This window comes from Paroedura picta, chromosome 9 (genome assembly GCF_049243985.1).
Source record: "Paroedura picta isolate Pp20150507F chromosome 9, Ppicta_v3.0, whole genome shotgun sequence".
NCBI classification, from domain to species: Eukaryota; Metazoa; Chordata; class Lepidosauria; order Squamata; family Gekkonidae; genus Paroedura; species Paroedura picta.
In genome coordinates, this window is record NC_135377.1 from 24,114,185 (window position 1) to 24,141,190 (window position 27,006).

Below are 27,006 nucleotides of genomic sequence, written 5' to 3' on the forward strand. Positions count from 1 at the left end.
ACGTCGTCGCCATGGAAACAGCGGACGCGTCTATGCGCGGAATGTGGGAGAACGTCGTCGCCATGGAAACAGCGGACGCGTCTATGCGCGGAATGCGGAAGAACGTCGTGGCCATGGCAACACCGGCAAAGTACGGAGGCCGAGATGCCGGAAAGTGTGGGGCAGAGCCCGGGTTGCCGGTCCGGGGATGAGGAAAGGCGGTCGGACTCGGAAGGAGCAGAAAAACGGCGTCTCGAAATGTGGGCTAAACGGTGCAACAGCGACCATGGGAAAGAAAGGAGTGCGGCGGCGGATGCTGCGTGGCAGTCCTGCTGAATGTGTTTGCAGCCTCCTCCCTCAACGCAGCATCCAAGGACCGCGAACCCTGAGCATCCTTTTTAGATGCATGGCCTCTCAGCTATAACAGCTCTCCGTTGAAATAAACAACCATGCAGGCATAGTTCATGTTCCTCCACTTCATATTTCCACAGAAAGCCCATAAAGGGACTCATGTCTAAGACTCCTCTACTTTGAAAGGCCTGTTCCAAAATTTACTGTGGTTCTCAAGCCCACTTGCAAAGTGTCCGTACTCCTTTGGTCCTGACATAACATAAGAATTTCACCTCCATCACCTCATAGAATCATAGAGTTGGAAGGGGCCATACAGGCCATCTAGTCCAACCCCCTGCTCAACCCAGGATCAGCCCAAAGCATCCTAAAGCAGACTAAACCTCCATCAAGACTAAACTTTTTCGTTTCTAGCATTTATACATCTGTCACTGAGCAACTGATACAATTTGTGGCCATTTACCATGGAGTTTCCCAGAGCTGCCTCCGTTTTCCTGCTAACTCTATTCCTTATCCTACCTGCCTCCTGCACAACCAATCTGTCAGAAGATTGTTCACTTTCAGATCCTGACTAACTGTTCAGGAATTCACCGCTGTAAAAGTAGGCTAGGATAAGAGAGAGTGACTGGCCCAAGATGAAAGTAGCAGTTAAGCAGCTGAAATCCCAATTTTATTTGGGGGATGCTTAGATCTAGATTAAGCCAAATATTCATTGAGGATATTAGATCTAGATTAATGTTTTTTTTTAATGAATGTATGTTTTTTATGAAATGCTGTTACCCGCCCTGAGCAACTTGGGTAGGCTAAAAATAAAACTTATTGCTGCATTATTATAATCTCTCCAGTTGAAACACTCCACCTGTGTGACTTCCTTATTGTCTCCAGTTACCAGTAGCATATAGTTCTTCTATTGATAAGTTCCCCAAAGAGCTTTTAAAGTGGAGGAGAGGTTTACTGTGAGTATCAGCAGGCCGTACACAATTTTACTCCAATGCACAACTAGCTCCCCCCTTCCCCGCCAGTATGCAATAAAAAAGAGGGAGTTGACTTGCATTCGTATACAAGTTAATTATGTCCAATAAGCAAGTGTCTGTGTATAATTCTAGCCTGGGAAGATGGCTGTCTTACCTTCAGGGTCACCTTCCTTTTGCGTAAATGAAGACTCAAGAGTTGACAGTCATATTTAGGAGCAGCTTTCCATGACAAGGTATCTCTAATAGCACTCCTATTAATTAATCTTTAATTAATTCTTTATAAAACCGGTGAAAACCAACATCTATCCAAATTCTCCACTATATATATATATATTATTTTTTTACAAAACCCTGAACATGACAAGCACAGGGCAACCAGCCTTCTGATGTTTGTTTGTTTTTATTAATATAATAATTCCAACAGCCTAGGACAGAGCAGTATAGAATTTACAGTGAGCCTAAGTAAAGCCTACCCACTTTTATACATGTTGACATGTACTGCCATACAAGTCCCCCACCCCCACAAGCTTCTCTGGCCCCTTAAGGTACCCTGTCACTTAGAAGTGACTGGGATGATCCTAATCAAATGCATGAAAGATCAATAGCAGAGTGGGAAAAAAGCGAATGCCACATAAATTAGAAGGGTGCATGTGAACAGTAGAGGGCATCCAGTTTGACTCATGACTGGTTCCAACCTTAGAACTTACAAAGTAGCAGGTACATAATTTATCTCAAGAGAGACGCATAAGGGGGTTGCCTGGTTTCATTGGAAAAATAGTGCTGCAATTCTAACTGCACTAAATTCCTGCATTTCTGCTGCAATTATTTAGTTATCATCAACTTAATACTGTGGACACTCTGGTTGGATTTTAATGGTGTGCTTTTACATTCTTTTAAATGGCTGTATGGTTTTACTGAACTGTTTTAGTTATGAGCTGCCTCAAGCAAGTCTCTGACAAGGCAGCATAAACAAATTAATATAATATAAATTAAATTACCATGATACAATAATTTTCAATACAAGAAACAGGAACGTACTTTTAACATTTTGAGTACTTGCATGTAACTGACCTTTGTGTACATAACTGTCAAGATATCAAATACTTTATGTTGGCTGCTCCTTTACAGTGCAATTCTAAAAACAGTTACATCCTTCAAAACCCATTAGAAAAGTGAAGCTTTGTTTAGTATGGCGGCATAGAAATACAACGAATGAATGTTTATTGTGTCTTTACTGTTATCAATTAGAATGTAATTATATGAAAGGATTTTAAAAATAAGCCACTGAATTTCAAACCTAGCAAAGATACAACAGAGTTTGATCAGTAGCAGTTTTAAAGCCTTAGTTGCCATTTCAAAGATTCAGGCATTTGCAATGTACAGTTGTTAAACTTTGCAGCCTGACTCACATTTTCAAAATAAAACATCTGTGTAAACTAGTACCTCCACGTGGCTAGTGGATATGCTATTTGGCAGCATTTTTGACCTAATAGAAACTTGAGAATCTAGGTAGCTGCAGGTATACTGTATCTGTGTAGGAGGCCACTTAGCACAAATAGTGGAATAATTAAATAAAAATGCCATGCATTTCCCAAGTTATCACGTAAAGGTTATATAATGTTTGAAATAACCAGGGCCAGCAACACAATCTTTTCTTACCTATGTGTGCAGGAATGCTCTTTCTACATGCTAAGGTGCAGAAAGAAACATTCAGGCTATTTATTAACAAAGAAAAAAATCAAAACTCTTTTTTAAACAGGTTAAAGCCTATAAAAACCAAACCTAGATTTCTGAGCCACTTATTCAAATACACCTGTAATATTCAGCACTTCGACCACTACTCTGTGAGAAGTTAGGCAAATAGAAAATTCACAACTATTGTTTAAAGCACTTCAATAGTTTCAGTTTCACATTTCTACTTAAAGCATCTTACTTACATCTAATAAAAATTGTTCACCAATATTTGTTCACCAATATTGTTCACCAACACCAACCCACATATCAATGACACTGCCACCAAGCAGAGTATGCAATGCAAACCAAATATTTCATAATATACAATTTATTGTGAATTGCATTACAAACACTTTACGGACAATTTTCTAAAACATGATTGCATCAGAATCTATATTGCTTAAAAAAGATTTCTGATATATACATACACACCAAAACCATCTTCGTCTTACTAAAACTGACAGAATTTGCTTTAAGACCTATCCAAAGGGGAATAGTTTAAAGAGTTAAATATCCATCATCCACGTCTTATGAGGAACTGTTTACTAGCATTCATTATCTGGAGTCATGTCCGATAGAGGTTTTACAGAATTATAATGTTCTCCTAATCCATAGGCATGTTTCATATACCTGGAACAAAAATGAATGAATATTCAAAACATTATACATAGTATAAGTGAATTGCTTACTACTGAATGTGACTAATATACAAAGTGAATATCAGGAGCAGACTCAAGCACAATGAAAAGATTCAGCAAATATCAAAACCCACCCCCACCCCCCCAAAAAAAAAGCACATGTGGAAGTTAACTATATGAATCCAAACCAACGTATATGCAATAAGGAGACAAAGACCGAATCTTCTCAAAGATGCTTTTCATAAAAGCCACCATCTCTAAGCTGCTCTAATTCTAGCCTTGCACTTTTACAAAGTCTTTACAGTAATATGAGCATCTGAATAGATTTCTCAGCTCTGGAAGGGCTGGCACAGAATGCAACCTTGCCTCCAAAGAAAGCAATCCCAACGTTGCATTGGATTATCTATGATCTTACAATTAACCAATATTGTAAGGAAACCTTTATTCCAAATTAACCTAAAAATTTACCTCCCTTAACTGAATTCCACTCTTACCTTTTATTAATGGAACAAAACTGAAACAGGAAATGAGATGGAAGAATGCCAAGATAACAAAATGAGCTGTACCACTAAATATAGAAAACCAAAAAGATTCTCATTTTGTAACACTTTCCTATGTTTAAACTCATGGTAAATACAAAGCTAGTTATGTAAACAAGCAGATGGGACAGAACTCTTTCTCTGCTGGTTTTATGTCTGCATTGAGCTTTGTATGCAAGATACATTCAAAGATGGAATCGACCACTAGCAGTCTGAAGTAGGGTTGGGCACTTTGGCGCCAGAAGCGGCCGTTCACTCCTGACGCAGCCAGCGCCGTGCCGTGGGGGGAGGGGGGGGAGGCGCTGGCGTCAGAGCACTGGCAGGCACACACACACAGGCAGGGAGCTCTATGTCTGCGTGTGTGCACCTGCTGGCATGCTGACTCCTGCACCTCCCCCCCCGCCGCAGTGCTGGCTGCGGTCGGGAGCGAATGGCTACTTTGGGCGCCAAAGCGCCTAACCCTAGTCTGAACTGGTACAGCCAATTTTACCACCCTGGCATTCTCATTCTCATAAAACATAAGAGAAGTCATGTTGAATTAGTCCAATGGCCCATCCAGTCCAACACATTATGGCACATAGTGGCCAAAAGTTAGGTGCCAACAGGAGGTCCACCAGCAGGGCCAGAATTCCAGAAGCCCTCCCACTGTTGTCCCCCCCAAGCACCAAGAACGCAGAGCATCACTGCTCCAGACATAGTATTCTATCTGTACTGTGTGTTCCATCTATACCTTTCGAAGATTTTGTTCAGAGACTGCAGCCTATGCAAATGTAACTGATTTCAATGGATGTGAAAATTTCTGCACTCATTTAAAGACTTATTCAAATACTAAAGAAATCAAAGGTGTGTTAGATTATATCTTCAACCTTCAGTCATTTATATGGCATTCTTTTAACATGGTTGAACCTCAAGGTTTAAAGTATCTTACACAAGTATTAGTGGCTTCGTACTGTATTCTTCACCAACAATAATGGGAGGAGAATCCATCTGGACTACTTCAATTGGTGTTTGCAAGATGTGCGATAGAGCCCTTAGCTGTAAGACAATATTACAATGCATAGTTCATATCTTTACACAATATTATTTTGGTTCAACATATAACAGAATTAGCAAAATTCAAACTGGTTTAGATATATTTTTAAAAATCATGGAAGACTGCATTTTATGACCACTTGAATATAAAACATTTTGGGACAGTGAACTTTCATATACTACCTACACATCTGAATCTTGCAAATGCTGAGATGGACTGAGTAGCAGCGAATATTTAAAAGGTAGTTTCAATCAAACTTTATTACAGTTGTTCTCTTCAGATCGCATAAATCTTAAAAGGTAATTTGCCATGGCAACCACAGACTAGCATGACTGAACTTTAGTCATGTTCAAGGATGATACTGGCATACTACACAGTCTGATCCATCAACTACCATATGAAATTCTGCCAAAGTAAAATGAAAGTCAAGTGCAAAATCATAAAACCAGTTGCTTGAAGTAGACTGATCCCGTTTTAAATTTAAAACTCCAAACTAACAGTGCTTCTCTCTTTGGTGTCATTAGTGGCAAAATGCTGAGGAGCAACATGGAGCTACGATGAAAGGTGAGGCATAAATCATTTAATAAAATGCACTAATTGGTATTTATAATAAAACAAGCAATATATTGTTAATGGCCCAGGATATAGTGTCCTTTAATACAATAATGAATCTAAGAAAATTATTCTGCATGGCTCCATAAACATTTTGATTGTCATAATCATTAGCAGAACTTGCTGAGAAAATCTAAAGTTCAGATAAACATTACATTACCTGCAGCATAAAATGTAGGCAATAGGAGTAATCCCTCAGACTGCAGCGAAAACAAAATATCTTCCCTGCCTCTTTGGACCCTACTTCCTTTCCCTTCGCACTTGCCCCAAACTACTTGCTACTTTCTTGCTCCCCACAAACCTTATGTTTCTTTCTTCCCCTCCTGTTGGCAGCCCCCCCTATAAATGCCTACTTATATGGGGTTTCTCATAATGCTAACTATGATCCTACAAAACCTTGCTTAGCTTTTTAAAAAAAAAAAACTGCAATGTGTGCATAGGTACTCACATCCCTTCTCTGTTGAGGGGTTAAATCACTCCATTAGGATTCTTTTTTTAAAATTTGTTTTCTTTTTGGGATTCTTTTGCAAGCCTCAGGGTTTCTTAGAGGAATATACACCTTGGAACAGTGCCGATAAAGGCAGTGATCTCTTTACAAAATGTTTCTGCCCTTTACTATAACATAAAAATGTTTCTGACCTCTTGGTTTTTTCTAAAATAAGGCTTGTGTGACCCTTATTCAATTATGATACCTTATTGCTCTTGCAAATATTAAAAAGTATCAGGTATTGTTATTGCAGACATTACTTATGGGGTATATGTGAGGGTTATACTTACTTCTAACTGACCACCCCAAGCAACTGAGTTTGCTATATCACTACAGTATTTTTCAAATTCATCTGAGGGGAGAAAAGTCGTTGAGTTAGTCTCTCTTAGCAGAACATCGGCAGAGAAGAAAAATTAAGCTAAAATAGAAGGAAGGAATGGAAAAGATAAACACTAAACAAAAGATATTCCATCACCGGAAACAAAATGGAAGCAATGCAGAAGAGAGGCAGGTGATGTGAAAAAAGTACAAAATATAGAACAGACTTACTTACCAGTAAAGCATTCACTGCAATAATTTGTAACACTTGTACCCTGCATATTGGTCCTGACTTGGGATTTGACCTTTCTCTGATTTACACAGATATGGTTTGAGGAAAATGTTACAACAGATCAAGGTGTTTGATGAGCTGGATCCATTCTGCTGGCAGCAGCACTTCCCTCCAACCTTCCTGACTTAAGTTTCTTGTGTCAGGGGAAGGCTCTCTGCACTGAACGGAAGTGCTACCACCACTGGAATAGAGTCAGAGCATCCTACTCAATATTGTTAAGTCTCAGGTCCTCACTTTTAACCAAATTACTAGGTTTACATATAATGGGTTTACTTAAGGTGATAAGACAAATCCATGGGGGCTACAGGGAATCACCATGTTCAGAGGCATGGTTAAACCCCCCAAGAAAACTCAAGACAAAATGGAAGGATTTTTGCTTTGTTAATTTTTCCAAATCGGGAAATCTGGGCAACAATAACAAAAAAAAACCACTCCTGTGAAACATTTCCTCTCTTAAAATGAGTCAAAATGCTTCCCAAGACAAGATTTAGAATGAAAAAGCCTGATGACAAAATGCATAAAAGTTTCTGGGGTTTGAGGACTTTGAGTCTGAGGACTTTTCCCAGTGGAAAAATTGGGAAATACTGAAAAAAAAAATTCTTATAAAGCCATTTATCTGTTTGAGGGAGCATAATGCATTTCACTTATGCCAAATGTACAGAACGGAAGAATCTGAGGATTTTCTCAGTTTTTCTAATGGAATAACTGGGAGATTGAAAGCGGAAAAGAATTCTCATATTTTAAACATATGCAAAACTTAAGACTTTTTAATTTAAATGCAAATAATTTTGGCAACAATTCATATTCTAAGATGTGATTAATTCATACTAATTTTCATGTTAATGATGAAAAACAAATAATGCTATTATCCTCTTATGTTTTTGTAAATGGCTACTGAACACAAGGGACCGATGAACTCAGTTTGTTATTCTAGCAAGGCATTATTTGTTCTTCCTTATTCGACATATTTGTTGGATATCTTCAAAATGCTGTTTACTGCTAATTTACTCGCTTCTTACATCTGTATTCTGATGCGTATGCACATGAAAGCTCACACCATGAAGAATACCTAGTAGCAAGCTAAAGTCCTTAAAATCTGGCATAGTCACACTATTATGTAAATGAAGTATGACATGCAACTGAAATTTTGTTTATCAACAACAGAAACTGACACTATGCTTATCTTAGCAGAAATACTGAAACAGCAGAAATGTAAGTTTTAAAAAGCACTATTTACCTACCATGACTGTATAGATCCCCTGTATTTGGATTTGTCAGGAATGGTAAGAAGTCATCCACATGAGTTCTCATATGCTCTGCAGTTTGTGCTCTAAGAGTTGCAACAGTCCAGGAGTTTTGTCGCTCCTTGAGCTGATCTTCAATCGCTCTGTACATGCAGTGTCCATCAGAGGGGATCTGTTTGATTTCTAGCTGCCTTATTGACAAAATATGTGCTAGTTTCTGACTTTCAAGGTGTCTAGCTCCTGTTAAATTTTCTATCTCAGCTTCTGCTATTCTTTCTTCTCTCTCCTTGTCCATTGCAGCTTTTTTCTCCTGCAATTAGAAAACAATAAAGCATACTGAAACTTCACATTTGTTCATGCTTATATGGCCTTACATGTTTGTAATATAATATGCACTACCTCTTGTTTTATGGTTGACTCAGCCTTCCATCCTTCCGAGGTCGGTAAAATGAGTACCCAGCTTGCTGGGGGGTAAACGGTAATGACTGGGGAAAGCACTGGCAAACCACCCCGTATTGAGTCTGCTATGAAAACGCTAGAGGGCGTCACCCCAAGGGTCAGACATGACTCAGTGCTTGCACAGGGGATACCTTTACCTTACCTGTTGCTTTAAGTATTATCCTTGAAGTAGTTGTTTTATTCCAAACCATTCACAGATCTTATCAACCACCTTAATCCAATCTCAGCTATAATTGCCCAGCTACTTATCCATCTTGACTCTAACTAGCCCTTCCAGCAATTAACCCCCTTCCCCATATATAATGGTTGAGGTAATCTGAAGAAGAGTGCTCACACATGAAAGCTTGTGCCTTGAATAAAATTTCTTTGGTCTTAAAGGTGCCACTGGCTCAAACTTTATTCTGCTGCTTCAGAACAACACAGCTACTCAACTGAATCTATTATCCTACTCGGTAATTTCTAAATTGTAACATATCATGCTAATTATGATATTTTGTTTGATCTCAGTTTCAGATTTTTGGAATTCTAATAACGTTACGTAGCCTGTTGGCTGTCCCATCTTGTTGACTGTATTGATGTACTGAGATTCAACCTGAATCTCAGTGCATCAATACAGTCAACCTGAATCTCAGTGAGAAAGGGGTTTAAATGGCTCCAAACCTGGGCCTGGTTGCCCAAGAAAACCCATATAACAGCTCAGTGGCTTCTAGCAGGCTGGCCCAATGGCTCAGCTGTTTAAATGGCTCAGTCTTATTTATTTCTTTATAATTGATCTAGGGCCATCTTCATATATTTTATTCATTTTTATACAATATAATGTGAGACCAGTTTCTACAGTGATTATTAACTCCATGTCCACAGCAAGATCCCTTAGAAAGCTCATGCAGCAAATCTGCCATGACTAACACAAACCCAACTGTTGATATATGGCAAAAGTCTTAAACACCAGAAAAGATTACACAATTAGGATGTGAAGAGGATTCTCAACCACAAAGTATCACAGCGTATGTTGACGGCCACTTGTATTTGAACCACACAGCTGGATTTGGGTCTCAGAACCAACCTCACACCATCCATATGTACTGATCTTATGCTGAATCTGGAATCTTATCACTTGGTCTAACATGTTGCTCACAAATACATCCCCAAGGCAGGAAAAAAAAATCCTTTCAAATCTGAATCTTACCCGCCTCTTCTGTGCTTTTGATATTCGAGGAGGCTGAACCTGTTGTGTGTTCTCCAGCTCTAATCTTGCCATACTTATAGCTGCCGAATCCTCCTAAATGATAAATAAAAGTTACTCAATTATATATAAACAAAGACTGGAATTGATAGCTTAAAGATCTTTTGATATTTCAACTTCAGGGTCAAGATTGCTGGCAGGGGCTCATGGGAATTGGAGTCCGTGAACATCTGGAGGACCACAGGTTGACTACCGCTGTCCTATTACCAAGTTTAAAAGACATCAATGGCTTCGGGATGAAAACTTAATTCCTTAACGAATATATATACCATTTCAGAGATCATTAGGCTAATACCAAGAATAAAGTGTGCCCACAGGCTTTCATGCATAAAGTTAACATACCTTATTCTCATCAAGTGACGTCTCCTTCACTTTCTGCAGCTCTTCTTTATGCTTCTGTTCTAGATCGGCCTCCAGCTTGGCAACACTGTCTGAGAGCTGCTTCCTTCTTTTTTTATCATTCTTTGGAACATTATTTTTCATCCCCTGGATTTTAGCTGCAGGCACACAAACCAGACTAGTGATAAACATCTAGAGGTTATTCTTAAATCACTGTTAGTAGTTCGGAGGTATAGTACGTAAACTTAATGTGATTGTAGCAGATATGCCTGTTAATGCACATCTCCCTAACCCAGGCTTTGTCAACCAGGGTTTCTTAGTACCCTGGAAGGGTTTCTTCAATGGGTGGCCAATGATGGACCTGAAAGGGGTGGGAAGGGGAGGGGTCCTGGGTGGGTGTGTATGCAGCTATGCTTCCCAACTAAATTCTGCATGATTACGCTACTTCTGGGGTTTCTCGAAGCCTCAATAATGTTTCAGAGGTTTCTTAAGAGAAAAAGTTGAGAAGGGCTGACCTAACCTGAAGACAATGTAAAAAGCCACCCCCCCAAAAAAAATGTGTATCAAGGTAAAGGTAAAGGTATCCCCTGTGCAAGCACCGGGTCATGTATGACTCTTGGGGTGACTCCCTCTAGGGTTTTCATGGCAGACTCAATACGGGGTGGTTTGCCAGTCATTACCGTTTACCCCCCAGCAAGCTGGGTACTCATTTTACCGACCTCAGAAGGATGGAAGGCTGAGTCGACCTTGAGCCAGCTGCTGGGATTGAACTCCCAGCCTCATGGGCAGAGCTTCAGGTTGTATGTCTGCTGCCTTACCACTCTGCGCCACAAGAGGCTCTTGTGTATCAGGGTAGCACATTACTATTGCCAACATTATATTAAAAACTAACCATAAAACAAACAGAAAGCCCACTGGAACATTAAAAATAGAATAAACCCATATTCTACAACTTAAAATAGTGCCCCCATAAAACAGCCCTTAGGTTTAAAGCAGGCCATAAGAGCAACTTCTAAAAAGATAGAAGCCTTTTGTTAAAAGACTGGGGAAAGAAGAATGTTTGGGCCTGACTCTTGAAGTGGGTGGTTAAATGAGCCCCAAAGGGGAGGGCATTCCAGAAGTGTGGTCCCACCACTGAAAAGGTCCTTTCTCTGTTTGCCACTTGGCTGTTTTCTGCAGGACCAGCACTGATGACAGGGAACAGCCAGGGGCTGCATCACAAAATCAAGCTAACTCAGAAATCCAGTCTGATAGAAATGCAAGCGCTTCCCAAATACTCATCAAGCTTTCCAGTTCAAAACTATTACAAAGTTTTAGAATTTTGTGGTTTATCATATGCATTCTTACGTAGCATCCACAAAGCCTTGCTGCTAAGAAACCAGTCTCTCCTTCCCCAGTGCTGAAACAGGACAGTAGCTGCCATAACTACAGCTCTGGCCAGGTTTAGCAATCATCTTCCTGAATGCAGTACAACTGCAGTATTTTGGAAGGATTTTGCAGGCAAGACTCCAGCAATACCTTACGCTGCATTCCAGAGAACACAAGCAGCCCAACTCTATAGCACAGATATGGCTTTTAAGAGTTCAACAAGGCACATATTTCCATCACAGGGGAGTGTTTTAAATGTTCCATCAATAAGTTTCTGAATCACACCAGCCAAAACTTGTTAACATATGACAGCAAATGTATATTGTATGCCACAAGGAAATACATGTTCTTGGCAGCTACTGGACACCCCAAACTTCCTCCAAACCTAGGCATTGTTGCAGCGTGTAACACCGGGACACAAATCTCTACATACTGCTGTATGTTTGGCTTGTCTTAAAGATATTACTGCAAATCCTCTGACCATCATCCACAAATACAAGGGTGGTCTGTGAAAGAGGATCTTCCACATACCAGTATTATCTGATCATGTGTAGCTTAGTTTGCTCTTTGCTGGTAGCTATAATAAGGACTAACAGTTGTAACCCACATAAGCAGCAGCCACACATTTTTTCATTTGCAAAAGCATCATTTTCTGTCTGACACCGTCCAGTTTGTACATTTGCCCAGTCAGCTGCTGTTGGGGCCTCTTTGCCCTGAAGCCTGGCATGCAGTAAAAGTGCTGCCAAGTGTATACGAAAGGGTTCAACCCACAGCCCTGGATTAGCCAGCAGACTCCGAGGACTGAGTCAGTACAAGACAGATTCTGCCTGGTACGGTTTGCTGGCTTTAGAATGCATGTTTCCAGCTGTCCCTTTTAGCGGCAACTTAATCTGTGGCTGCAGCCATCAGCAGAGAGAGGGACTCTGATTCAAAGGCAAAATGCAGGTTCGATCCCTGGCATCTCCCACCAAAGGCTCTCAGGAAGTTCTGACCTTTCCTTGCCTGGCAGGGACCCTGAAGAACTGCTGACAGTGACAGCTGATAGACAGTGACAGATGGCCTAAGGCACTTTCAGACTTTTCCTTGATTAACCCCCCCCACACACACACACACACAAATGCACAGCACCACCACCACCAATAGTGAAAACTGCTTCAAGAATCGTCCTTTTAAAAAGAATTCTCGGTTCACTTCATTTCTACCCCGCCTTTCCCCCCAATGGGACCCCAAGGCACCTGACATTATCCCCCCTTTCTCCGTTTTAACTTCCTAGCAGCGCTGTGAGGCAAGCCAAGCTGAGAGCGATCCTGGTCCAGGGCCATCCTGCAGGCGGGGAGTCTAGGCTGGGCCTCCTAGATTGGGTTGCCAGCTCTGGGCTGGGAAACACCTGGAGGCTTTGGGGAGGGACCTCAGAGGAGTCGAAGGTTATGGAGTCCATCCTCCAAAGCAGCCATTTTCTCCAGGGGAATTGCTCTCCGTCCCCGGGAGATGAGCTGCAAAACCCGGGGATCCCCAGGTGCCAGCTGGGCACCGGCCTCCCTAGCCTGCCCCTCGCAGTCCACCACACTCGGGCAGTAAAATAAAGGCAAAGGCAGGAGTGGGAGGAGAGAGCAGAGAGCAGAGAGCAGAGAGCCCCCCCATCCTCCCCCCCCCCCCCCGGGCATTCCGGGCTCTGCTTCCTCTGCACGCGGCTCCCGGCGGGTCTCCTCACCCTGCAGCTCCCGCTTCTCCTTGCGCTGCCGCCTGACGAGCGCCGCCAGCGCGCCCCCGCCGTCCTCCGCAGCCGCCTCGTCGTCCTCCTCGCCGGGCCTCTCCATGGCGCCAGCCCCGCCACCCACCGGCGCGAGTCCCGGCGACGCGTGCACCTCCGGCCCCGCCCAGCGGCCGCGGCTGCAGGGAGGAAGGAGCCCGGCACAGGAAGCGCGCCGCCGGAGAAGCGCGCCGCCTAATGGCCTTCGCTGGCGCCGGGGCTCCAAGGGACGGGCTGCCGCCGACGGAGGGGGTTACTGGGAGACTCCGGAAACTTCAGGGCGAGAGAGCGGCTCAGGAAGCAAGAGGACCAAGTTTGGGTCCAGGGACGCCAGGGTTTAATCCTGGGTGCGCACGAAGGCAGAGGGGTAGGGTAGCCAGCTCTGGCTTGGGAAATTCGTGGAGACTGTGGGGGTGTGGAAAGCTACTCGGTGGAGTATAATGTTATGGAGCCCATGCAGGGGTAGTCAAACTGCGGCCCTCCAGATGTCCATGGACTACAATTCCCAGGAGCCCCTGCCAGCATTCGCTGGCAGGGGCTCCTGGGAATTGTAGTCCATGGACATCTGGAGGGCCGCAGTTTGACTACCCCTGCTCCAAAGCATCTATTTTCTCCAAGGCAAATGATCTCTGTCGTCTGGAGATGAGCTATAATTGCAGGGGAGCCCCAGGTCTCCTCACGAGATTGGCATCCCTGGTGTGGTGAACCCCTTCCCCCTTATCTTCTGCTTTCTGGATCATTGAACGGTCGTCCCGGCAAGTATAGAATTTATAAAAGAAGTCCCAAAGCGGCTCACAGTCGCCTTCCTCTCCCCACAACAGACACCCTGTGAGGTGGGTGAGGCTGAATGGGTCCTAATATTACTGCTTGGTCAGAACAGCTTTCTCAGTGCTGTGGTGAGCCCAAGGCCACCCAGCTGGCTGCATGTGGAGAAGCAGGGAATCAAACCCGGCTCACCAGATTAGAAGTCTGCACTCCCACTACATCAAGCAGAAACATCTCATAGTAGCCTTCTCTGGTTAGACATAAAGCTATTGGAAAGGAGAGAGAAGCCTGGTCTTAAAGAAATAGTCACAGTGGTGCCAGTCGATGACTTCCAAAATACTGCTTTCTTTGTCACAGATAGGGCTTAGGGAATAGGGACCAAGCAGCTGATGATGCCAAGATAAATAATGTTGGTATAGTTGGTAAGAGAGGCTTATTTTTAAAAGTCAGGTTATTTTTCAGAGAGTAAAATTGATTGGACTAGTGCCAGTGTGAAAAGAAATCAAATCCGTATGTACTATGCTGCCATTTCTAATGCACCTGCTTATTGACAAAATAATGACCTTACCCACACATCGGAGATGATAGAAGACAGAGGAGCATTAGCAGCGGAAATGTAAGCCTCAGGCAAAAAGCTGGTTGTATTTTAATTATTTAAGACATTTTGCCCTACCTTTCTCACCACTTGAGATGGCTTCAAGATTATTAAACAACAACAATAAAACAGCCAAATGTGAAAAATAACAAAATAGCCTTGAAGATGCAGCAAGTTCCTGGGAAATTTTCCTTGTATGGAAGTAAACAATACATTTACTGAGGGTGACAGGGTGCAGCATGGTCACTGGCAGCAGGTGCCAGTCCTAAAATACAACCTCCAGGTGAAAGCTGGAGATCTGGCATTACAACTAATCTCCAGGCATCAGTTCACCTTGAGAAAATGGCCACTTTGGAAGGTGAATTCTATGGCATTATACCCCTCTGACATCCCTCCCTAAATTCCTTCTCCAAAATCTGCAGGAATATCCCGTCCCTGAGCTGACAACCTTATCTTTACCTACGACTTCAGTGCAACAATAAAATCTGAGTCCAATGGCACCTTTAAGGCCAACAAAGATTTATTGAAGGCGTAAGCTTGAATACATCTTTGTCCGTCTTAAAGGTGCTATTGGACGCGGCTTTTGTTGTGATACTTCAGACCAACATGGCTACCCACTTGAATATGACTTTAACGGCTTAAAAATTCTTCCTTTAGCATGAGCTAGTCCACAAAAGCAATTTACGCCAGTCACTATTTTGTTAGTTTCACCTCCCAGTTTACGGTATGCGATAATAATATTAACCCACATTTATTTAGAAAATGTGCACCCCACTTTTCTCACAGACATTCTAAGTGGCTTATACAATCAATAATAAGGAAACTGTGGGATCTTTGTGTCTTTTCTTCTGTTGCTCCATTTAGAATTCCTTGTTTCTCTGACTGCAGACAGGTTCATTGGCTTGGGGCCTCCAGAGATTCAAAATCCAGCCTTGCCAATTTCGTCTCAATGTCACAGTGGTTTATGAGGAATCACAAAAGGCCATTAGAAACGACATCTCTATTACTGAGGGCTCCAGGGCAATTGCAGCAGATGGATGAAATACATCTTACCTTAAATGGCAGTGCCTGGACACAGCAGTCCCCAAGGTGTTGCTTTCCTAAGAAGGAATTCTGGTGACTCTTTGGGAGGGTGCGAGGGTCAAGGTTGTTGCTGAAGCCCCTGGTTCTCACTGCCCTAAGCAACTTCGGGTCAACTGCAAACTTACCCACTTCCCTGTTTATCCCCAACCCCAAATTGTTAATGAACAAGTGAAGAAGCACTGGAACTGGTATCATGCCCTGTGGTCCCCCACTGCTTACCACCTTCCACTGTGAAAACTGCCCATTTATACTCAGTCTCTATTTCCTGTTACTTGACTAGTTTTTAATACCAGAGGACTTGTTCTATTATGCTAACTGTTTAATTTACTTAGGAGCCTTTGATGAGGAACGTTGTCAAAAGCTTTCTGGAAGTCTAGGCAAAGAACATCTACTGGGTCACCCTTGTTCATGAGACAAGATCTTCCCTTACAGAGTCCATGCAAATAGTTTCTCAATAGCTTTTGTTCATCAGTGTGCCTACGAATTCCGTCTTTAATAACTGGTTCCACCAATTTACCTGGTGTCAACATTAGACTGACCAGCCTGTAATTTCCCAGATCTCCTCTGAAACCTTTAAAAAAAATGGGGGTTACACAAGCAACCTTCCAGTCCTTGGGAATGGAGGCAGAATTTTCTCAGGAGGCCCACAAGTTCACATTTGAGATCTTTTAGGACTCTTGGATGTAAGCCATCTGGGCTTTGTGATCTGTCACTTTTCAATTTGTCAATCAGTTGTTGGTCTTCCTTGCTCATCACCGCAATCAGACTCAGATGCCAGAGATTGAACCTGGAACCTTCTGCATGCTGAGCAAATTTTCTGCCAATGAACTACAGCCTTTCCTGAAGGAGGATGAATAAACAAAAGATCATGTGTGAAGACTAGGATTGCTATAGGATTTTTCCAAATGGCAGTAGAATTTTTTTTAAAACACCAGCATCGTGTTCAGCACTATGCCTCTTCCTGCGAGAACCTGGAAGTGATCTCAAGTAGCTCTAGAAATCTAGGCATGGTTTTACCTCAGCATTTCTGAAATTCTTAGAGCTTCCAGGTTTCCCCATATGTAATATTACAGCACATGCACAGCTGTACCCTCATGACCTCGTTCCTTAGCTTCCACTGGATGCCAAGGCCTGGCTTGTCTAAGGTGACCAGATTTTAACATTGGTAAAGCGGGACATCATTGACCGGGGGGGTTCTTGATTAAAAATTTGGTCTCTATGGAACAATAAAAAGTTTCACAGAACGCATAGAATGCAAAAATAGCATTGTAATATATATATTTTAATTTCAACATAAGTACAATTTGCCAGGTACCCCCAGATGTCCCTCCAAAAGTAGGACAATCTAGTCACCTTAGGCTTGTCACCTCTAGTGAACATAGAATGTTTATGGGAGGATTGTAGCAGTGCTAATAGTACTGTGGTGGGCATACGTAATGAAGTAAGGAGATAATGTTTATGTTTATGTTTATGTTGAACCATATGAACCATATGAATGTTGAACCATATGAATGTCCTTGATTTGGCCATTTTCACTCTATCCCAGGCTTCAGGCCTATACTGCATGGCCAATTTCCCTGCCAATCTTTAAACAGCCCCATGGCGCGGAGCGCCACGGACTGAATAAAACAGTAAGGGCACTGTGGGAGGAATTAGGGCGGGCCCTGTCCGGGATAAAAACTCAGAGGGGCCAATCAGGAGCCGCGAAGCGGCTTCTGATTGGCCCCTCCAAGTGTCCATCCCGCCCCAAGCAGGCAATGGGGAGCCGCGCAAGGGAACCCGCACAGACAGCCACGGGTGAGCGCTGGGCCGCGCCGCCTTCTCCCGGCCGGCGGAGCGGACTCGCCGCGACCGCTCCAATGGCCAGGACACGGATTAAGAGGCCTGCTGTCGCCGGGGGGGGGGCGCCCAGCCACCTTCTCGCCGCCGCTGCGCAACAAGCCTCGCCATGGCTCGCTGCATGGAGGGGGCACCGCGCCGCCTTCTCCCGACCGCTCCAACGGCCGGGAGGCGGATTAAGAGGCCTGCCGTCGGTGAGCCGCGGCCCTGCCGCCTTCTCCCGCCCATTGCAGCGCCATCGCCGCCTCAGGACCGTTGCCCAGATGCCACTGCACTGCAACATGAACCCGCACAGCGACCACCTCGCCTGGACCCTAGGCCGCCACCCTGCACTGCCTACCACCCCGACGATGACCGCTGCCACTCCCACAGAGCCACCACGAGGTCAGTCTAGCGCCCATTTTATTTAAAAATAAAATGGGCTTTAACTCTAGTTAGAACATATAGTTAGATATAATGCTGAAGATAGCAAACAGCCTGCCCATGGGAAAGCTTCCCAACAATAGGTGTTTCAGTGTAATTAAACCATAGCAACATTTTAAAAACTAGACAAGCCACAAAGTTTTTGGATCTCCAAAGTTTTTGGAGCTGACTGGGAGCTAGATATGTGACCAGCAATTCACCCTACAGAATGACAACTCAGGGTAGGGTTGCCAACTGGGGGGTGAGATGTTCCTAGAGGTTTGAGGGTAGAGCTCAAGAAGGGCAGGGTTTGGGACAGAGAACCTTTATGGGATATAATGCCCTAGAACTCACCCTCTAAAGCAGCCATTTCTTCAGGAGAACTGATTTATTTGGTCTCGAGATCAACTGCTATTCTGGGAGTTCCCACCTGGAGACTAACTAGACTCCCCTGTGTTTGGAAGAGGGATGCATGTTTGCTTGATCTTGCATTATTGTTTATTGCCACCCTGCTTATGATACCTTGCTAAATCTTAATATTGGTACCTTAATCACAAGTGATTTGTTGTCTTGGGTATATGGGGAACCTGAGAGCAGAGACTGGCAGGCCCTGACTCTAAAGAAAGACAAGAACATTAGCATGCAGAAAAGTAGCATAGAGGTATATTTTTAGATTATGCCAGCACTCCCCACCCCCTCCGTCAATCACTATCTCTCTCATTTACTTTAAGCACCAGACTAGACAGTTCTTGCATTATTCTAAAAATAAGCTTAAGAAGAATAGCCAAAGGATTATAAAAGAACTGGCAGAGGCACCACACAGAATAGATGACAGCAATAAAGGCGAATCACAAGAGTACATGTTTCACACAAGGGATCTCCTTTGTGTAAATGAAGACACTGTTGCCCTAATGGCAGCTGTTGTCACAGTAATTCGCCGTAGCATAAGGAACTGTGTTTAACAACATATGCCAAAAAATGTAATTTTTTGTATAATGTGGGGACTTTATGTCATTGAAATATGGTATTAGAATGTAAATGTCGAGCAGAAAGAACCACAAAGATGTCTAGAAGTACAGGACCAAAGGCTACCTCATCACATGTGTGATTGTCAAAAATGGAACTGCTACAGTGCAGAGTTAAATACAATAAGGTTGCAGAAGTCTTAGAAAGGTATGATTATGTTTAGGATTGTACTGATAGCTGGTGTTGTGTATAACTTAGACTTGGAAACTCAACAGGACTAGGTGATCTTGGATGTTTATTCAGTGACAGCTGAACTATCTCAGAAGGCTGTTGTGAGAACAAAACTGGAGGATCCTATCAGTGGTACTCTAAACATTTGAAGGCTGGTCGAAAATAGAGGTGGGATCCAAGAGCCTCGTAGGCCTGTGAGTGCAGTGCTCTTTCATGGATGAACTCCCCAACTGCACCTCTGGTGTTGTGTTGGAGACCACTTCATGACCCTGCAGCAGTGGGAAATGGGGATCAGATTCCCATTATAAGCAACGGAGAAACCTAGAAAGTTATTAAATGATGATAGCTTACCTCAGTCAGTTTCCTAAACAGGCAGGCAGAACTGATCTAAGTACCCAAAAAATCAAACTTACACCCTTAATTCCAGCCCTAACAGCTGCATTTATTCAAGCCAGGGTCTATTTACCACTTTTTTATTTTAGCATTTCTGCAAGCTTCTCAGGGTGGTCCTCTATCTCCACAGTAGAAAATGTCGGATCTAGGTCTATGTGCTATACACAAGCTCCCTAGACAACTTTAAGTTTTGCTTCTTCATTCCAGGGTCTGTTAGAACAGGGGTAGTCAACCTGTGGGCCTCCAGATGTCCATGGACTACAATTCCCATGAGCCCCTGCCAGCATTTGCTGGCAGGGGCTCATGGGAATTGTAGTCCATAGACATCTGGAGGTCCACAAGTTGACTACCCCTGTGTTAGAACACTTCAAATTCTAGACTGTGACCTCCAGATGAGTAGTACTTTACCCTTCCTATGTTGCTTTTGTACTGGGTTCTGCATTCTGCTGAAGATGACTAACCCTCTCCCCATCTATATCTTGACTTGCAGCAACTTTATTATTTATTTAAAAGATGGAAAGCAAATCAAATGGTCCTCAAAGGGGCTTAGAAATGACAGATTAAACTAAACACACACGGAAAACTAATCTCCAGCACTTGAACTTCTACTGTGGCATCCAACATGAGGCAACTGAGAAAAATCATTCCTTTTTTGTTGCCTGCCAGTTTTAATCACATTATAAGCAGGTTAAGCGTAACTATTCTCTGTCATTTCCCAACAGCAATAAAAATATCATAATGTGGCAGCAGGGACAGGGAAAATGCCTGTGCATTTGCTTTGCTGCCTCCTTGTATCCTTGTATGCGAATGCTGACAGGGCCTCATGGGAACTGTAGTCCATGAACCAATTTTTCATCAGCCTGGTGGAAGCCCATGTGGACAGGGCTCCTCCCCATCCTTCAGAGGCCCAGAGGGGGCAAACAATGCCCCACTCAGTTACTTGCTGCTGTGGGGCCAAATGGGGCATATATATATATTTTTGCAGGAAGCCCACCTTCCTGCAAAAAAAACCCCAAAACAAAACAAAACACACAGCCACCTCCTCACCCGGCAAAACCTTTCCACCACGGATGCAGAAAGCTGTGGACTAGCTCCATTGCTGAATGTGTCCCCCATGGGGACACAAGAAGCAGTGAAGCATGCTGTATCACTACAATGCACTTGTGGCACCCCTGCTGGTGTGGAATCACTTGGTGTGCATCAGAAAAGGTGTCGGAGAACATCATGGATCTATGGGGACCCCGGCTATAGATCTTGCTGACTTCTAGAGTGCATTGTTTAGGCTCTTTAATGGATATTTCAAAGGGCAGTTCTATACCATACTCTTCTAAACGTTATCCAGACTGGTACCTGTTGGAGATCCTATGTGCAGTTTCTCCTTCCTCAGTATTCCATGACTGTATCCTATAACGGTTACCCTTTAATTTGGAAAAAATCTCAATGTATACTCATTGTTGTCACCACTGCAAACAGATTTTCCTTTTGCCCTTCTGGGCCTTTAGGATGCTGAAATTTCTCATATAAACTCAAATTATCTGTTCATCTATAACAGCGTTTGCTGGCAGGGGCTCATGGGAATTGTAGTCCATGGACATCTGGAGGGCTGCAGTTTGACTACCCCTGATCTATAACATACAGGTAAAGCAGAGCATTTAAGTATGGTTAAACACAGACAATCTGGTCCCAGGGTTTCACCAACCCCCAGTTGAGAAAGCTTGGCTGTTGCCTTGAAAAAAACTGTTGGTCTTAAAAATGACAAGCCCTGAAAGGGCTGCCTTGAAATCTCTAATCTTTAGATAAGGTATCTTGATGACACAGTGCTGCAACCATCTGTCTAATTGCTGTCCAGGGGGAGAATTACAAAAGGACAGCCCTGAGGCTCCTAGAGGGCTACAGTGTAGTTCTGAGCAGATGCACCATTGAAGTCAGTGGGTTTAGGAGGGTGTAACTCTGCTTAGGATAGCATTGTCAGTCATGATGACTTGTATTCTTTTAGAGCTTTTCTGACACTGGGAGAACAATGTAACCTTAAATGGGGAAGATTAGAATGTTTCAAAGGGCCATGGCCTCCAGAATCTCAAGTTCCACCCATGCAGTTCGGTTTCTCCAAGGATGCTGCTGCAGTTGGAATTAAACTGCCCACTTTCTTCTTCAGACCTATTAGCACATTGATATTTTAAAAATGTTTAATCTAATTTTAAAACTTCCAAAACTGGGCCAAGGAAACAAGAAGGGCTGTTGCATTGTGTAAGGATGTGAACCCCAGATGAACTAGTCGAATAACTGGGGGGTGGGGGGCAAAATCAATTAACTGGAATTGAAACTTTGATGTTTTTCCACAACCCAGAAAGTGCATTTCGCTCACATCAATCTGTACACTTTTTTGGCCGAAGACAATCATATGTCAGAATGGGATGTTTTCAGACTTTCGACATTTCCACACACTCTAGTGAAGTTGCTTGAAGTTCCACACACTCTAGAGAAAGACAGTACTGCAAGGCCAAATAGTAGCACCTGTAAAAGACTAGGTATAAACTGAGGACAAGCTCCGGCCAAAGTGTGCTCAAATGTAATTGATTTTTCAGTGGTCGAAAACTACAGTGTCACCCTAAATAGAGATCCTGTTGCTTCACTGAGAAGAGTTGGGTGTTTTTTTATATACCCCATTTTTCACTACCCAATAGAATCTCAAAGCAGCTTAGAGTCACCTTCCCTTTCTCTCCCCGCAACAGACAACCTGGGAAGTAGGTGGGGTTGAGAGAGCTGTAACGGAACTGCTCTGTGAGAACAGCTCTAACAGGACTGCAACCAGCCCAAGGTCAGCCAGCTGGCTGCATGTGGAGGAGCAAGAAAGCAAACACGGTTCTCGAGATGGAGCTCTTCCACCAGGCATTTGCTTGAGGCCGACCGACTCAGAACACCTGCTGGTCCCCCCAGACGCCTGCCCATGACTCCCCCAAAGTTACTGTTAATTGTTATTATAATTGTGGTTTTGTAATCTTTTGATGTTTTTTGAAAGTTGTTTTGCTGTTATAGTCTGCATAATGTTTCATGTAAGTTATAATGTTCTGTGTAAACCGCCCAGAGCTGCAAAGAAATGGGCAGTATAGAAATCTAAACAAACAAACAAATAAATAAAAGCTGCTGCTCTTAACCACTACATCAAGCTGTCTCTCTTCACTGGGACATACAGCCCACTCGTTTAAAAAATAAAATCCTCCTTAATGTGATATATTCCCATGTAAGTGCAACCTCAGTTCTCACCCTCTGTGGCCTAGACAAGCACCTGCAACCAGTGTGCAAACCCACACACTGGGAAACTAGGTGCTGCTCCTATGAAAAGGAGCTTAGAAATGCTCCATGCAAGACAAAACAGGCCCTAAACTGGATCTTGTCAGATCTTGGAAGCGGAAACAGGGCTGGACCCTGGCTAGTATCTGGATGGGAAACTGCGAAGCGTGACCCAGAGGCAGACCAGGGCAAACCGACTGTGAACCCTCTTGACCCGAAATCCCCCAGGGGGCTGCCATAAGTCAGCTATGACTTGGCAGCACTTTCCGACGCCTCCAGGGCAAGGAGGACCCTGTTGGGAGAAGCCAAGGCGACGATGCCCTCGGGGTGCCAGAGCGGTAGCAATGCGCCTGGCGGTCACGGTGCGCCTCTGCATATTCGATGAGCAAAGTTCCCCGCAATACAGAACAAGTGGCAAGGCGAGGGACAGCGGACGCTGCGCAAGGCCGAAGGGCTGGAGAGATCTTCTCCCAGCTCGGCGCGTGTCTATGCAGACGTCCACGGAGATGTGCGCGCAATACAGAATGCCCCCCCCCCCCATGACCGGGATCGCGCCTTGCTCCCTCCGCCGCCATCGGGCCAACTTTTCAGCGACGGAGCCGAGCAGGAAGCACTTCCTCCGCGCCCCTCCCCCTCTCCATTGATCAACTTGAGCCTTGGAGATAGCCTGGGCCAGCCCTCCCCCTCCCTCCTCTCGGCTCCCCTTCCCTTCCCTGCGCCGCGTCTCCCTCTCCCTCTCCCCTCCCCGCTCGCTCGCCCGCCACTGCCTGCCTTGTGACACGCACATTGTGGCTGGCAGGCAGGCAGGCAGGCAGGCAGGGAGTGTGTGGGGCTCGGGGGCTCCTCGCTCGCCAGCGCCCTGCCGCCGCCGCAGTAGCCATGGCTGCGGATGGGGTGGACGAACGCTCCCCTCTGCTGTCAGCGCCCGGCTCGGGCAATGTCACGCCTACGGCGCCGCCGTATTTTCCAGACAGCAGCCCGCGAGGTAAGGCTCGGCGATCCCCGATGCCGCCGCGCCCCTGCAGGCCTCTCCCCGGGGACGGCCTCGCTGGGCTCTCGTCGCCGACTCCGGCAGGGGGAAAGGGGCGGAGGACCGGCGCCGCGCCGGGAGCCACTTCCGAGAGGCGATGGGGCAATTGCAGGGGGTTCCCCGCCGCCGCCGCCGCCGCCGCAAGAAGAGAAAGTGGTTTTTTAGGGGGGGAGGTTGCATTGCGCGTGCCCCCCTTCCCCGGCAAGTGTGCGTTGTTAACGGCAGGGGAGGGCGCCGCGGCGTGATCTGCCCACTTCTCGTTCACCGGGGTGGGGGTGTGGAGTGGGGGTGCGCGCGGCTTCTGCTGGAAGGCGGGCGGGCGGGCGGGCGAGCGAGGGAGGGAGGGTGGGCGGGGGCGCGCGGTTGCCGGGCACATGGCTCTCCCGTGTCCTTGAGCGCCGGGGATTTAACTCTGCGCTGCTGCTCGGCCTTCCCCTCCCCCGATTCTGCTGAATCAGGGGGCTTTCTTGGAGGGGGCCGTGTGTGTGTGTGCGCCTTCTGTGCGTTTCACGCAGCCGCTCTCCCCTCGCCCTTCGTTGACAATCCAGCTTGTGCTTGGGGAGGGATGCAGGACTGATTCGTGCTGCGCATGGGAACGCAAAGCCGTTCGTGCTAGTGTTTAGAGAGGTATACATGAAGGCAAGGCTTAGTGTCTAAATAAACTGGAGAAGGCTCCCGTTCCTTAGGGCAGGGGTAGTCAACCTGTGGTCCTCCAGATGTCCATGGACTACAATTCCCATGAGCCCCTGCCAGCATATGCTGGCAGGGGCTCGTGAGAATTGTAGTCCATAGACATCTGGAGGACCACAGGTTGACTACCCCTGCTTAGGGGATTTGCCCTCCGACCTGGAAATACTCCTGTGCCTAGACGGTCCTGGGCGGGTTGGTTCTGGCTGGCAGGCTCTCAGCATGTGCTGCAAAAACTTTAGTTGATTGGTGTCTCATAGGATCCAAAGTGGTTTGGGTGTCAGGGCAATTGACCCTTTTAATTCTGGTCCCTGCAAGTGAGGCATCTGTCAGTGACATATAACTTGCCTTTTGCTGAAACTATTGGTTAATTTGGGTGGTGAAAAGCTAGGGCAGGTCCAGTCCTCCCTGTAGTATGGGAAAAGAAAGGTTTGCATGCCTGGTAAATTCTCAGGCTTTATAAACAAACTGGGGCTAATACCAGCTGTATTTTTGGGTGATCCCTGAGGTTCATGAAAAGAGATGTGGTGTTCACAAGTGCATTGAGGCTCTGATTTGAGCAGACAGAGTTTGAAACTGTCAAGCAGACTTGAAACAACCAACTCTTAATATTAAATTGACATGTTAGGACTCAAAAGGTAATTTATTGTTTCAACTCGAAGTGGTGCTAAATCCAGTTGTGTTAAACTTGCTTGTGTTGAGGGAAGCAGAGAGGATGGCTTTTAAAAATATATCCTTGTTTAAATCCTTGATTTGCATTGATTTTTTTTTTCATTAGTACATACATTTGCTAAAGAGTGAAGCAGATTAATCATTTCAAGTGGGTAACTGTTTTAATTCATAGTAGCAGAACAAAATGTAAGTCCAACACTACCTTACAGATCTGCACAATTTTCCAGGGGACAAACTTTCCTGAGTTTCATTATGCTAATCATTTAAGCATTAACTTATGCTCATCCTATCCTATCCTACCAACTAAATAAAGCAGTTAAACTACCTAGGTCTTTCCAGTGTTGTTTTATGTGAGATTCTGGTCAATGCCCTATATTCATCTGTCTTTCAAGCACAATACCAGCTTTTAAAATTATTATTGTACGATGAAAGGGGAATGACCTAGAGAGTGAATGCGTAACTGGAGAATGGAGCAAGTAGCAAAGTTCAGGTTCTTAGTATGAAAATGTAGGTGTAAAAGATCACTGAAGTCAGCAGAGTAGATGAGCGTGATAAAGAGGATGGTGTCTGGAGGCAGAGCCCAGCCCCTATTGCTAATCGTGATGAACCAACACTTGACCCCGAGTATCAATTTCAGTACATGTGATAATGCTTGACCTTTAAATAGTATTTTCCCCATGGATCTTTAAAAGCAGACTTTAATTCAGTATTTGACAGAGGATCACCAATTTGGGTTTGAGAGAGAATATAAAATAATAGCAATCAGGTGGTAACTTCTGCCACTTCCCCCTGGTATGTATCTGCCCTGTTTTGGGTTGCCAACTTGAGCTTGGAAAATTTCTGGATTTGGGGGTGGGGCATGGTGATGGGACCTCAAATGGATATAATAACCTCCAAAGTAGCCATTTTCTCTCTGTGGTGTGAAGATCAGCTATGATTTGGTGAGATCTCTTGGCCCCACCTGGAGATTGGCATGCGTTAGGACAGAGATAACGTGTGGACTGCAACAGTAGTCCAGATGAGGTAAATGAACCGTCCTCTAGTGAAGATGAGTTAAACCATTTCATGCCTTTAGTAAGAGATGAGTATGGAAAATAAATATTGGCTGTGCAATCCATAAAATTTAAGTACTTTTAAATGCTTTTAATCTCAGTAAGAGAGACTTGGGTGTGTGTTTTAATCTCTCAGATTGAAATCTGTGAGATTTATAAATACTTAACTCGATGGGTCGGACTCGACTTCACACCTAACAACAACAACAGCTTTGGTTGGGGTCCTGGTAATCTGACAGGTCAAATAATCTAACACTAGCTTTATTATTTTACATCTTTATTATAGAGGGAAGAAAACAATGACTTAATTTTAAGTTGAAAATACATAAAATGTAAGCACACAAAGAATACACAAAGTGACTGAGAAGCATCTGTGAAATGAGATACCACCTCTATGAGTCAGGGATGACTGCCCATCCTCCAGGGGTAGTAAATTCTTTGTACACACAGCCATACTAATCTAGTAGATTCATGCGTAATATCCATGCAATGCCAAGAAGACCTTCCTAATTCATGTCAATAGGAGAGATGAAGCTTTGCATATGGAGTCAAGTGAATGTGTAGTGCTGTTCTGGCATACAAGTAGGGAAACCTGAGCAAATATGAATTACACAGAGGCAGTGAAGCTCTGCAAATTCAGTTA

General features: G+C 44.3%; 2 protein-coding genes across 2 annotated transcripts in view; one reads left to right on the forward strand and one right to left on the reverse strand.

Annotated features, from left to right (window-relative positions):
* Window positions 1-2,267: 2,267 nt before the first annotated feature.
* OTUD6B (OTU deubiquitinase 6B) lies at window positions 2,268-13,515 on the reverse strand. Its single transcript, XM_077351941.1, has 7 exons — window positions 13,319-13,515; window positions 10,243-10,397; window positions 9,844-9,936; window positions 8,196-8,508; window positions 6,635-6,696; window positions 5,141-5,247; window positions 2,268-3,665 (listed from the first exon to the last, which is right to left on the reverse strand). Exons 1-7 carry the CDS (start codon window positions 13,422-13,424, stop codon window positions 3,581-3,583), a joined length of 921 nt encoding a protein of 306 aa, XP_077208056.1. The 5' UTR covers window positions 13,425-13,515; the 3' UTR covers window positions 2,268-3,580.
* Window positions 13,516-23,573: 10,058 nt separating this feature from the next.
* Window positions 23,574-27,006, forward strand: part of PIP4P2 (phosphatidylinositol-4,5-bisphosphate 4-phosphatase 2) — a 30,731-nt gene continuing 27,298 nt past the window's right edge. The window contains exon 1 of the mRNA XM_077351948.1: window positions 23,574-23,907. Within this exon, the coding sequence (XP_077208063.1) occupies window positions 23,802-23,907 (106 nt within the window). The 5' untranslated portion in view covers window positions 23,574-23,801. The remainder of the gene's footprint in view (window positions 23,908-27,006) is intronic.